General features: G+C 38.9%; 1 protein-coding gene across 4 annotated transcripts in view; it reads left to right on the top strand.

Annotated features, from left to right (window-relative positions):
* The first annotated feature begins 893 nt into the window (after positions 1–893).
* LOC306754849 (cyclin-dependent kinase 17-like) overlaps positions 894–14,765 on the top strand; it is a 38,926-nt gene continuing 25,054 nt past the window's right edge. For 3 of the 4 annotated variants that reach the window (XR_013771276.1, XM_079238943.1, XM_079238942.1), the window contains exons 1-3: positions 894–1,145; positions 6,463–6,623; positions 11,099–11,263. Coding sequence is in view for 3 of the 4 variants with exons in the window: in XM_079238943.1 (XP_079095069.1) it covers positions 6,494–6,623; positions 11,099–11,263 (295 nt within the window). In the remaining variant the exon portion in view is untranslated. The remainder of the gene's footprint in view (positions 1,146–6,462; positions 6,624–11,098; positions 11,264–14,765) is intronic. The other variant, XM_079238945.1, reaches the window with a different exon arrangement.

The following is a 14,765-nucleotide window of genomic DNA, read 5'->3' as shown; positions in this document are numbered from 1 at the left end:
GATCTTTTTTTTTTTTTCTCGCATATTGGACAGTCTCTCTTGGATTTGCTTCAATTAATTTGGCCAAAGTGAAATCAAGCTTCTGCCACCAAAATCAACCACAGGGTGGCGAAGATCAGCAGAGACCAGAGAACTTTCCAACTGTGTCAACCGTGATTCGCATTAATTGAGGTATTCAGGTAATCCCTATAACAACAGCTTTCTATTTCACCCCCTCCACCCCTTTCTTTTTTGTCCTCAAAACATATAAAGCTGCTTGTGTAAAAATCAAGTTACTTGTTAAAAAAAGGTACAATCTTCCATAGTTTATATTTGTCCACACACACACACACACACACACACACACACACACACACACACACACACACACACACACACACACACACTTTGCTGACCAGTAAAGCGTCATCCTGAGAAAACACTAACTTTTGAATCAAAAGTTGCTTCTACACAAACTTGGCAACTATTGTATTGTGTGTGTGTGTGTGTGTGTGTGTGTGTGTGTGTGTGTGTGTGTGTGTGTGTGTGTGTGTGTGTGTGTGTGTGTGTTTATGGTTGATCATGCTGCTTAATTTCCATCATCTCCATGCATTATTCACAGGAGTTCTCCCTGAGGTGCTTATTTAAAAAGGAATTCAGCTTAGTTAATGAAGGCTAATTTCCCTGGCGATGGTGTTCCCCCGAAATATTCTATCTGACCTCACTTTTTACACCAAGAGGGGCTTTTGAAAGTGGGGGTGGATGTTAAAGGGTCTGATGCACGCGTACACTCACGTGCGCGCGCACACACACACGTACACACCCCTTGCGGTGTTTTCCGGGATCACGCCACAGCTTCCACTTGGGATCCACACAGCAGCAGCGATATGGCTGATCATCACCGGACGGGACGGCGCAGTCTATAAGCGAAAGTTGACATAGAAAATGATTTATTACAGGCCAGCAATGCCCTTTGTCAGGCGACGGGACACTGCGACACGTCGTGCAACACTGGAATAAGAATTCTCCCGACAGGTAAAGACATTCTCCTGTATTTTACGGCAAAGTTGTTGAAAGAACTTGTCGCAGTGGCTTCATCCCAGCGTGCTGGCCGGATTACCATACACAAGTGGAACAATAGTCTCCAGCAGCAGGAACACCAGCAGGTCGGTTGTAGTGGCATGTTTTGTTTATGATCGAACTGTTTTCACTCTTCGTTTTGATTCTGTAATCACAATTTTTCCTAACAAGCACCGAAATCAGTGTTGTCCTACCACTTGACATTGCAGGTGTACTTATTTTTTTTTCGTATTGAGGAAACAAAGGTATTCTATGTCTCTTCTACGCGCGTTTATGCTGAACTAATATGAATACTTTGACACTTTTCGGGAAAAATCTCCGTCGCAATGAAAGTCCCACCAGGGTAGATTGAGTCGGTACATGGCGATTTGCATCGAAGTCCACACAGCAATCCGGCTTGTAATTTCACAACGATGTTCGCGTCCCAACGCTTGTAAATGTGTATCAGCAGATCCCCACCACCCCCTCAAACACACACCTATTACCACAGAGTTCCTGAACCGGTCGGACGGCTGTGCAACTTTTTCGCTCCCCCTTCCGGATTCTCTTCTTCCCGGATACGAGCGTCAGGAAAACACGCGGAGAGAGGAGCTGACCGAAAGCGCAAAAGGCCTGTAAGGTAGAGGAATCTGCCTCAGTCCGGCCTGGCGTGCGTGCGGCGCCGCGTGTTTGGTTTGTGTCCCGTGGGATTCATCATCCGGCTGCTTTTGCACTTTATGTGCGCGCTGCCTCAGGTCATCTCGGACTACATGGATGTCGTCAGGACTTGTGCTCAAAATGTGACAGCTAGTCCACTGCTGCAGGGCTGCAGTGCTGTCGATAACCTCGTGCACAATCCACAGAAAAACATATATAGGTGGTATATTTATGCAGTCGCCACGTCTCGGAGAATTTAATTTCATGGCTGCGTATTGGGAGTATCATTTAACGCTAAATTATTTATACCAATCTCACTGTAGGATGCCAGATTGAAAGTCATGCGCATCCCTCAGTTCTTTCGTCCTTGTGATGAACCACGATTGCATTGCCCAACTAGCATCAAAGAGATCAATACAAAATAAATAAAACAGTAACAATCTTCCCTACGCTGTAATTCAGTGTCTTCGCAGCAATTTCTTATTTTCTAGTTCTTTAAAATGAAAGATTCCACGACCTTTGCACTTCTGGTTGCAGTTTTTGTGCAGTGACAGTTTCCTTATGAATGCAACTTGGAATGGTCCATTTTTTTTTATTCACAAATGGTCATCGCAGAGATTTAAAGTTCTTATATTCATACTTTCACCATTGATAATAAAATAAAATCAAATAAAAAAAAATCTAATCTAATAAAACAAATAAAATCAACATTTATTTGTATGGTACCTTTCATACATGAAGCTGTGAAAAGTTCTTTACATATATTAAAACAAGGAATACATATGGACACACTTAATCGTTCACACACACACACACACACACTGAACACTCCCCGTAATCTCATGTTGCATGACCAACATCTAAAATAATATTTTGTCTCTTTAACAAAAAATAAAAGAAAGAAAATGACAGTTCTGTATTTTTTTCTATTTCATTCATTTCATTGAAGCTTTAGTTTCCTTTGTTTAGACCTTAGATTAAGTCTGGACTTGCTAGTAATTATTAAAGTTTTTTTTTTTTGTTTTTTTTTTACTGTGGACCTGCTGTGGACAGATTAGCAAAGTCAGCCATTTCTGATACATTCTTAAGAAGTATTCCAATGACGTTGCTAAATAAACAAAAAAAAAAAAAATGTCAACACTAGGTAAAGAAAAATCAAAATCAACTGGTAGGTACCAACATTTTGAAGGAGAAAAAAGGGAAAAGAAAAGGGAGTAATCTGGATCACCATTCAGATCCTGGATTATTCTTTATAATATCAAGATATAGATTTTCACTATATATGCATGTAATGGTCAGTGTTCTTGGCCACAAAATACAGGAAAAGTTCTCGACAGGTTTTATGAGACATGAAAGATAGGTCTCCCAGCAAAATTCTGGATACTATGACCCAGAACAGAAAAAAACCCCAAATATCTTATGAATTTTTTGTATGATGTCTATAGTGGCTAAATGTAAAATCAACGTAGGACCCAAGGTTGAAATCAAAATGTGTGTGGAAATGAGCTGCTCGGCAGAGGTTCACACCTGTGCTTTTTTATTTTCTTATTCTTTATGCTGGATGTCATCTGTTGGGACGACAGCACTTCTGCTTACTTATTCATGCTAACTCTTAAGATGTAGGTTAACTGATGGAAGAGAAGCTGAGAATAAAGCATCAGGTTTATAAATAAATATAAAGAATGAGTTATTGTTTGGATTATCTTGGTATGTGCATATTTGTGTGTGGGATTCTGTAGTTGGGCAGATTTGTGCATTACTCATGCATCCTCAGGCCGCTTAGCAAAAGCAGAGTTTGGAGTGCCACTGAGTGCCCGTTCCACTCTGCCACATTACATGTGTGTGCAGGCATGCGTATGATCCATGTGTCAGTAAATTGCAGAAGAATTCTTCTTTGTAATGAAAAGGAAAGAAACAGAGGTGAAAGATGTAAGACAGTATGGCTGAAACAAAATATGACCTTGGACTTACAATCTTTTGAAATATATCAGTATGTCTGCAATGTGACTGTCTTTTAGGGCTAGTGTGTATAGCACACACACATACCTAAGGTTCATTCATTCTTTTGCGTCCTAAAGAGGAATAATTGGCAGAGACATCCTGGAGGCTGCTTGGCAAGGAATGTGTGATGCAGTTGTCTGTGGGGTCCTCAGAACTGGAAGGATGACACCCAGCCTTTTTGAGTGTGTCTGCACGAGGGGCAAGTTTTGAGAAATGTGAATTGGGATTTCTCAGCTCTCTGACACTTTTTCTCCTCCTCATCTCGGAAGCTGAATCTGCTCTTCCAGCCTATGTCTGTAACCTAGCAACCCAAATGGTGTGTGTCTTGAATAAGTGAGACTGCTCTCCTCCTCTGCCCTTCTCCGGGGTGTGTCCGTTCTCCTCACCGCCAAGCTAAAACATCCATGCCACCACCCCAAACGTGCATATATGCAAACACACACTCGCATGTTAACAGACACAGATGAACGGCTTTGTCCAACTACAGAAGAAGTTTTATTCCTTTACTCTTTTGTGTCACTAACCCTATTGACCTTTGCTCTTGTGTGTTTTGTTTTTGTCACACAGATCATATTATATTGCCTGTGATTGCCAGTGTGTTGTTTTGCTTCCAACTGCAGTTAAACCAGCACTAACATTTTTGGAAATTAGTGCAGCCTCAGTCATCTGTTGTGCTCTCCTCTGTTTAGTGGGAGCTATGTATTATAGTCATCTGATTTGCCAGGTGTCTGGTGAGTGTGGCTTGCACATGTTGCAGTCTTGAGCCACATCTCTTGTCCCACTCACTGCTGTGCCTCTGCCAAGTTCTTTTCCCTCCAACGTCCATCTGCACCAGACAAGACTCAATATGTAGTGCACATTCATTATGCTTCATTCTTTCCGGAGCTTGTATGAGATTCCCTGACATAGATCCATTGATAGTCTCTGAAATCATAAGTGTGAAAGTATCACATTTTGCTGCTTAGCCCTTAAAATTACTCTTAGAGGTAATAGTACAGCTTTGTTTCTAAGATTTAAAAAGTTTGTTGGTATTCATGACATTAAAAAAGTATGAAAATAAATAAAGTTGCAGAATAAATATTTCCAGAAATATTATTTATAATTTAATATTATGATATACATAATATTAAAATACCAGCTATATACAGTACATGAACTATGCTGTCATTTTCTAAAATAATTTCTTCTGTTGCCCACCAGGAGATAAAATTCCCATTACTGGTGCTAGTTGAACTTCGATAAGATGAAGACTGTGAAATGAGAGATTATTGTGTGCCTGAGTGTCTGCGTGTGTGCATGCCTGGATAGGAGATCGTATGTGAGCCGATGATAATGCTGCTATGAATGAACTGGATTATAAGCGGAGAATTATATCCTCGCTGTTTTCCATAATGTCACTAATTTATTCCTGAAAATTTGCGGGTGATAGCTGCCAGTTTGCATGAGGACAACCCAGTCCTGATGAACTCTGGGAAAATATGCAAATGAAGGGGGGAAGGAAGGTCTGTTTCATGATAATGGATGTTATGGATGATATGAAATTAAAAGAAGCTCTAAAAACACTCGCATAAGCTGGCAGGGGCAGTGTTGTTAGCAATAGATACTTGCATCCCCTGGTGAAGAAAAGCCGGTTGTCCTGCGTGAGCATGTTTGCATTTCTTCGGTTGTCTCTAATAGGCCTAAAAAACTGAAAGCCCCAAAGGATGAATGGCTTTTGTTGAAGCTTCCAAGGATGGAAACAAAGAGGAGGGCACCCTGTGCAAAGTGGATTTGTGCATATTTGGATGTGTGTGCTTGTGCATGTTAGCGCTGGAGCCCTTATGGGTTGGATAGAAGGAGCACAAAGTGGAATGAAGACAGAAATACTCCATGCCATAGCTGTGTCTTCCTTCAGGCCTTAAAGTGGGGAGTAATGGAATACGACAAAGTGACTTCCGAACATGAAAATACAAAGATGTATATTGTATATCCTTAAAAAGCAGATATTAGATGACTGCTGAGGCGTACAACTTTGAAAGCTTAGAGATGCTAAGTACAAGCGCATATCACATAGTCAGGACATCACTGAACATACAGAGCACTTGTACTGTTTATTTTAAGCATGGGACGCTTTGATGGCCTTGCAGCTACACGTATGGTACACCGTAAAGTGTTGGAAGCCAACTTTAAATCATAGGTTTGTTTTTTTTTTTTTTGGTTGGCACATGAATAAATGGTCCGTTTAGGAACTACAGCTAAATGAAGTGTTTTATCAACATCATCTGTTGGTAAGAATCACTTCAGACTATGGTTCATATCACATAGATTTAGCGGATAGTTGATGAAACAGTCAGCATCACTGTGTGTCAATCACAACTCATCCAGGAAAGCTGCTCTTGTCTACATTCTCAGCGGAGCTGCACAGTCAGTCATTTATTTATTTGTCCTTTTTTTTTCCTATGTATTTTGGTTTTGTTGTTCTCATTCCCTCTCGTTCTCTCTGCCTCTGTGGGTTTGTCAGTCTCACATTCTTTGTCATTTTATTCTGCAGTGTTTGCACTTGGGATACATAACAATGAGAACACACGCTGGGTGAGCAAACACAATCATCGGGAACCCAAAGAACTTTAGAAAATGCGCAGGGGCTGCAGTGCAGTAGTTTCACTGTACAATAAACACTAACAAGGTGGCGTGGATTTGGTTGTTGATAGGAATAATAAAAGGTATTCATTGTGCTTTTAATTATAATGATAATGTTGTTTGTGTCCTCTTGTCGCCCCTACTTAGGCCTGTGGGCTCCGGTGGTGGAGTCGAGAAAATGGACAGGATGAAGATAATCAAACGGAGGCTGTCCATGTCTCTACGCAGCGCTCGGCCCGTCGATGACTCTTTGTCCGAACTAGCAGAACAGATGGCTTTGGATGAGCCATCCACAGCCAGAGACAACGGTGAGACATGTGCACTCACATACGTATACACAAGTACATTAGCACTTAGCAATGTCAGGCATACAGGATGTGTGAAGGGACTGATTTTACACAACAACTGAATTCTTTTTACATGCATACAAATGCATATGAAAAAAATGCATGAATATATATGTGTTGATATGACTTAATGTAGATATTATATCAAATTCATTATAACAACATAATGGCATGCTACAGTTTGAGCAAATAAAATGAAATCAGATTTAAAGATGAGCTGATTTGAACTGACCAGAAAGCATAAAATAAAAAGATTAAATACTTTATTAAAAATTCTAAGAAAAAAAAAGTTTCACATGATTTTTGTTGCACACGTTTTGCTTTCAAGCAGCTTTTTGTGCAACATCATACTGCAGTTAGTAAGTAAGGCCAGGTAATGCTACAAAAGCAATTTTAGATAGCTAAAGTCTGGATAATCAAAAGAGTTACTTGTATAACTCACCAAAAAGCAACTCGGAATCCCATTATGTTTACGAAAAAATAAACTTGCTGGATGTTGTACGAAAAATAATACTAACTCAAACAATTAAAGTCAGGTCAGCAGATGATTTGAATAAATGCATAAAAATAAAAATTAATATGAAGGCTGCTCAAAAATGTATCCTATGGGCATTGTTTAACTTAAAACAATTGCTAATTTATTATATTTTAATTGACATATTTCCTTTGTTATTTGTGGGCATTACTACCCACTCTGCTCTTTGTTAAGAGAAGTTGTGTTGGGGTGTGTAGGTAGGTGCGTGCCGGTTTGGACAGCCAAGGAAACAAGGCTGTGGGCATTAGTTTCTGAAAAAAAGGACTTATGTTCACATTTCCCATACAGCATCCAGGTGTTGTTGCCTTATTGTGGACAGCTATAAGAGAATCTGCTCCACAAAGGGAGCAGAGGAAGCCCAAGTAAGCAACTACACTTGAGAAAACAAACCCAGAAACCTGCGACCGGCGATACTTACGAGAAACCTCATTGAAATACAAGCCCAACAAGTGGACTTCACAGTCATGCTGCATCACTGCTGCGCGCAGGAAGATTCACACATCTGCTGGCCAAAACTGATTAATTTAGCTAGTAATGGAAAAAAAACACTATTGAATAACACTGAGTTATTTTATTAAAGATTAATGCGTTACAGTAGTAGTTACCTGCAAAAGTAGCAGCATTATGACTAATAACACATTACTACCCATAACAGCCAGAAGAACATGGCAGACCAAGAATCGTAGAGAAGTAGAAGCCTTTAAGAAGGAAAAGTCTGTTAAAATCGCTCTGAAAAGATTCTAAGCTGGACAGAAAAGGCAGTACTGGCCAAACAAAAAGCCTCAGTCCATTTTTCAGTTTGAAACCCTCAAAGGTGGGAAACTAAAATAAAAATATTTACAATATTTAAATATTGTTTTATTGTAATTTTATACCCATAAAGATTTTGACAAAGATTTTGTAGTCCTTTTAATGTCAGCATACTGCAGCATTTAATGATATGAGAGGGTAAGAGTAGAAGCTTAGAACAAGCATATGATACCATTGTAATAAAATGTAATCATGTCACATCCATAAGTATCTTGGGAATTACTCAGTGATTAGTTATAGCTAGTGTCTTACCATACAGTTATTAAAGAGCAATTGGTTGCATGGTTTGAGACCTAACTGCTTTATTTTGAGACTTTTTTATTTAAAAAGATGCATTGATTTATATGATCTTTTCTTTATATACTTATATACTTGAAACCAAGAGGATGCTCAACACATACAAAATCATGTCAGCAAATTTTTGTACTGCTCACTTTACTTTGGTTTCTTCTTCATTTGTATTGTGTTGGAATAGATTATTTATTTATGAATGCAAGTTGCACCTAAAAATCTTACATTTTGTGTTTTTTTTTTTTTATTTATTTTTTTTATTTTATGTTTCCATAAAATGTGCATGTCAAATTTCATAACATGAGGCATACAGATGTGCAAAGACAAAACCGATACTTAAAAATAATTAGTTAACCTTTTGAATCCACTGGAACCATCTTATCTGTCACCACATTCACTTTATCATCAGTTTCATCCCAATTAACATCACTGTTTACCTTCTTTCTCTCATTCATCCTCTAAACTAAAAAGCAGAATAAGTTGGGAATGCATCTGAATGCATAATAATTTATTCTCAACACTCCTGTTACTTAAACTCAGTTGTCGAAAGACTCCTAACTGGGTGAAATGACCCAGATGCATTGAAAGTGGCAGCCCTGATAAGAGAAGTTCAATGCTTCTTTTGGTAACTCATTTAGCTTCGGAGCCACTGGAGCATCCTTTACTAAAGGAAGAGAGATTATGTCATCCCTTGACTCCCAGCAGCTGCAACATCTTTTTTTCTTTGCTCTAATTGTATTCACATGAAAATAGGAGAACAGGAAGGGGAGCGTGTACAACCTGTGGCATCTTTTAGATTAGTGATTTTTTTCTTCTTCACTCTTTTATATAACCTACCACGATGCTCTTGTAGTATTTTATACTATATCTTACCATACTAATAAAACATACTATGGCCTCAGTCAAACTATGTGATGAGAATATATTTGATCTTTGAATATCTATGAAAATATTTGCCAAAATATTTAACTGGCTTTATGTGAAATATTCTGTGAACATCTAGTTTTACTACTGCAGATCCACATCACAACTTTGTTTTAGTGTGGCTGGATTTTCATCGCAACACTTTCGTCTTCCTTAATCCTTATAAATCATTCCTAAAAACATTACTTTTTCTAACCATGTGAAGGAAAACAGCTCATGAAGAGACTGCAGAGAGTGTCTGTTTTCCCCGTTTGCCAGTAGTTCATTCACATTACTGTTTAACGAGCAAAGTAGCAAAGTCTAAACAGTTCTACTGGTCATCTTCCTGGATTACAGGTCCAACCTTGGACAAATCTGACTCCTCACAACATGACAATGAAACTTTTTTTTTTTTGGCAGTAAACAGTGATCAAATCAGAAGTGACGATTGCTGAACTTGCCATATACACTTGCTTTGTCTAAGAAAAAAATATAGCACATCATTGTGGGGTTGCAGCATTATGTTTTGGATATGAGGAGTGGTTATATTTTTCTTGTTGCTATTCCAGCATCCATACCTCTATTTGATTATTTTGTTCCTTCCCAATTCCTTCTATTTTTACATCCATGTCTTTAGTCTTTAGTAGCTCATGCTGTGTCAGGCCATTTCCAGAGAGAACAGGCAGTGAGTGAAAGAGGAAGTGGGATGAAGGAAGTGATGTAGAGGATAAGGACAAGGACATTAAACTTTAACAACTGCTCTACATCACCATCTTCATTTGCCTTATTGCTTCTCCATCTCATCTGCTTACAAGCACCCATACATAATTTTGTCCGACTTTCTTGAATCGCACAGAAACAATTCTCTCAATTTTTACGGTGCTAATGAAATGCTACCACTGAATTCCTCTCTGTAAATTCTTCCAGTAAATTCTTGGAGGGTTTAAACTGGTTTATCTGAAAGCGAGACTAGAGGAGAATCATGTGAGGAATTTATGAGAACACTAAACCCTAATCCTTCATCATCACAGTGGAATTTAAAGTGCAATGTTGAGTAAATAGGGGATTATTTGAAAGATAGGAGTGTGGTCTTGTGAGCTTTTACATTCTACAAAAACAGATTAATTTGTGTTAGTGAATTGAAAATATAAGTGATGATTCATGCCGGCATACAGTGTGTGGCACTGTATGCCTGCATGAACCATCACTTATATGTTCAATTTTTAAAGATTGTAGTTGTAGGATCCTGATGTATAAAATCAGTGTAGCAGGAGATTATGACTTTCATCAGAGGCTAGATTCAGCTAAATATCTTTTGCAGCTGATCACTCTCTGTGACCTGTTTTTTTTTTTTAGTGTGGGGTTGTTTCTCTGTGCATGCCCATCTTTCTCATGTTCTCTGCAAACACTCTCTATCACTTATGACTCAACATATATTCTTCACGGTGCCTGGCTCATACCTCTTCCTCTTTCCATTTCAATCTCCATCGCTGTACCTCAGCTGTGTCTTCTACTAACATGAAAACAACAACTATGCATGCCCAGCCTTGTATTAATACTATATTGTAGTGTTCCTACCTTTCTGCTACCTCTCTGTGTCTGGTGTTTGTGTAACTTTGTGTCATCTTTTTCCTCTTCTTGTCATCTTTTATTTTTATCCCTATTCCTTATCCTCTGCTTCTTGTTAATGCCTAAACCCTCTTTTTCCTTCCCTTGTCCTTGTTACCTGTCCTCTTGTTTCTTTTTTATTCTTTCCTCTTTTTCTTTCCATCCACTTGCTGCTCATCTCTCTTCTCTGTTTGCCTTCTTGGACTCTCTTTTCTCTTTCTGTCTTCTTTTTCTCCCTTTGTCTTCTTTCCCCTCCTTCCTGGCTGTCTGTGTACGTTGTGCATCTCAGTGCCCATGGTGGTGTGCTCTGCGCACCCTCCTGCCTCCCATAGTGCTCCCTCCTTCCTGCGTCAATATGCCGGTCATCTTGGCCGCACTGCCCTGCGCAGAGAGCCTGGTGGGGGGCTGGAAAGAGACAGAGCCTTCTTGAGCCTGCACAGGACTGGATCTCTGGGTATATAACACACACACACACACACACACACACACACACACACACACACACACACACACACACACACACACACACACACACACACACACACACACACATTATACACACATATATCAGCAAACACAGACATTTGTATACCTATTGTATACCCATGAGCATATCAAGAACTTGAATATTTAATTTCACATTAATGTGTACCATGACAGGCCCACTTGACTTTGTAATGTTGTTTGGTAAAAGTTAAGATTAATTTATCCAGATGCATAATGCTCTTAGAGTGACTTGGTGACAAACAGTCATGTATTTCCGTTGTTGGCACCTTTGATGCAACGCAAGGAACCTTGGAAGGCATCGCAACAGATGAGGTTAATAACAACTGAGACAGCTTAAACTTTTTCATGTGAATCTGGTCCATGAACAATCATGTAACCCTCACATAGGAATGAAAAAGATTCTGTCTTGCAATTTTTTGGCCTATTCAATTGCAGCATCATTTTTCTGTGACAATTGATTGACAACTGACACACTCATTTGTCTGCCACACTTCTCTAAAATTATATAATGGTAATGGCAAAAAATATTGTGTAATGAAATCAGTAGCTTCTGTCAAACCAAAAGAAACTTGGCCTAATTGTTGCAGAAGTAATGTGTTTAATGTGAAACCCACTAATGTGGAAAAATATTTAAAATGGAGTATTGTAGCTGACCTATCAGGAGATTTGAATGAAATTAAATAATTATCTAAAAAAAATGTTGCCTTAAATCAATATCATAAAACTCTTCTAGAAAGCTTTAAAATTGTAAATAAAACTGCATGAAGCCTAAACTAAACATCGGGATTACGTGGTTGCATCTGGTGTGAATGGCTTCAAATAAAGCTTTTTAGGAATACGACAAGGATCATATGGTATAGGTATGTTTTGTTTGTTTTTTTTTGTTTTTTGTTTTTTTTTAAAACCTTGTTACTCAGCATTTCTCACCTTGAGCTCACTTATGAGTTAAAAAAAAGCTTGATCACCGGCAGCACATTTCTGTTATTCACTATAATTCAGAGATGTAGTTGTCACCAGTGTTGTTACCATTTTCACATCTTATTTTTGTCTTCAGTATGATAAATGTGTAACTTGATATGCTTATATTTATTTATTTCTAATATTTACTTGTGTCTTTGCATGTGTGTGTGTGTGTGTGTGTGTGTGTGTGTGTGTGTGAATACAATGTTTAGACCTATTTACATGTGGATACTTTTGGAGGGTTCTGAACAATACTGCCACCTGTGGGTGAAAAACTCACATTGATGTAAATGTTTTCTTCCCAAAAGGAAGGCTTTTTGTTTGTGTATCTAAGAGGTTTTTCACAGAGTCTAAAACCATATTTATGAACACAACTTAAGTACCCAACCAACATTTGCTACAAATGTGGAAGGATAAAACTCTGATGACCTTAATCCAACATACACAAACACACATACAAGCACATGCTCCCAGCAACACTCACATGCTCACACAATCACTTTTTCCTTCTGCCTGCATTATGTAATGTTGTCTGTGGCTACATAGATCCCAGTAATCTCATTTCCCAGTGTTGCAAGATGGTTTATATCAGGAGCAGTAGGGCAGGATATGCTGGGGATAGGAAAGTCAAGGATAGATGGAAGTAGAGGAACTGAAGATGATGGTGCCTGAGATGGGTTTAGGATGAAATAAAGCTTATAAAACAGCAAAAGATTGATTTATGTGGGTTGGGTGAAAGAGAGGAAGACATAAAAAGCATGGAAGAAGGGAGGGAGTGACTGACAAAGTGAAACTCTAGGAGAGTATTCCACAGTCACATTGACTTTCTGCAATGCATCCCTAAGTGGATTGCAGATACACCATACTGAGATTCCTTGCAACTGTTGAAAATTTATCAGCAGCTTAGCGCTCATTGCAATCCTGCAAGCAGGGAATATTATGTCATGTGTTTGGATAAAACATCAATGATCCCTGTGGAAAAATAGAGTATTGTGTGAACACTGTCAGTACTCGTGCTGATATGATTCTTCAGTTTTGATCCCCATTGCAAACCTTGGGTACTTACACTAAGAAATGCAGTCAGAAGCTAATTTTTGATGGTTAGTATTATTATTTGAGCTAAGGAAAGATTTGAACTGGAATTTAAACTGGAATTTCCCCCACTGTGGGACAAATAAAGGCTTATCTTATCTTAAACTGAAACTGGCTAATCTTATGGTCATGAAGACATACAAGTAGTAGGTAAATGTATGTGAATGTATTAATCTTAAGCAAACACACAGTTAGTCCATTGGTATCTTGGAAATCCAAAGCAGCCTCTGATTTCAGAAAAGACCCATAACTTGTCACAAAACCTAAAATAGATGCTAATCTATTATTAAAATCTGGATGAAATGTAGTTTGAAATCTTAAGAGGTATGCTGTGTGTGTGTGTGTGTGTGTGTTTCTTACTGGTTGGTCTCGCTGACTCACTGTGTGCCACTCGGCAGTCAGAGCACGTTGCACCCTTTAATAGAGCGACATGATGCAATCTCTCTTTCCTGCTGTCCTAAGGAGATTACCCACCCTTTTTTTGTCTCTCACTTTCCCCCTTCTGTGTTTTCCTACCTTGCTCTCTTTATCCATATATGAGTGCTCACTTTAAAACACTTTGAATCTGTGTTAATAGGCTGAAACTCTCGGTAATATGTGTTGGAGGGGATGTGTTTCATCTGTTGCTAGCCGGGCCAACACCCACAACCACCACACTATACTTACAGAGATGAGCACTTCATTTTACTCTTTTGCTTCACACTGAAACCTCTCCCTTTATTTTTGTGTGCCAGTATACACTTTGGAGAATTAGGTGGGAAAAAAGCCCCAAAATACAGCTAAAAACTGCTGTCTCTTCTCAAAACCCCTTGCAAGTTGCTATTTTTGATACCGCCACAGATGTCTCTTTTAGTTTTTTTCTGTCCTCTGTCTTATCTCTTTCTCTCTACATACATAAAAATACTAAATTTAACCCCCAGATAAAACCGGAATGGGGTGAAGATAAAAGATGGTAAGCTCCTCTCTCCTTCTATACTGTACACAATGAGAGACCTTGTCTGTGCCAGGGATTTAATGCAATGCATTAACATTGCATTAATAGCTGTAGCCCATTCCCTCACCCCCATCCATTCTGCCATTTGCTTGCTCATGGATTGGATTTAATAAGAACAATGGAGTGGACTCCTTTTATGTGGTTGGTCCTGCAAGCTTTTTATGTATGTCTGGGTGGCTTGCTGTTTCACAAGCTTGTGCTTGAGGCTTAAGCAAGATGTTACAAACAAATGCTGGTAATTTTCAGAACTCTTGGCCAAGGGTGAGACTGTGGGGATGTTGAGGATTGGCATAAACAGATACAGTAGGCATTTTAGCCCCCATAATTAAATAATAAGATTCCTCAGATGCAGATAAAAAGGTTGAGAGGTAATTACTGCAGTCTGAATCCCCACCCCACCCCT

This window comes from Telmatherina bonti (genome assembly GCF_933228915.1).
Source record: "Telmatherina bonti genome assembly, chromosome: 4".
Lineage (NCBI taxonomy): Eukaryota > Metazoa > Chordata > Actinopteri > Atheriniformes > Telmatherinidae > Telmatherina > Telmatherina bonti.
This window is presented reverse-complemented; position numbering and strand designations above follow the sequence as displayed.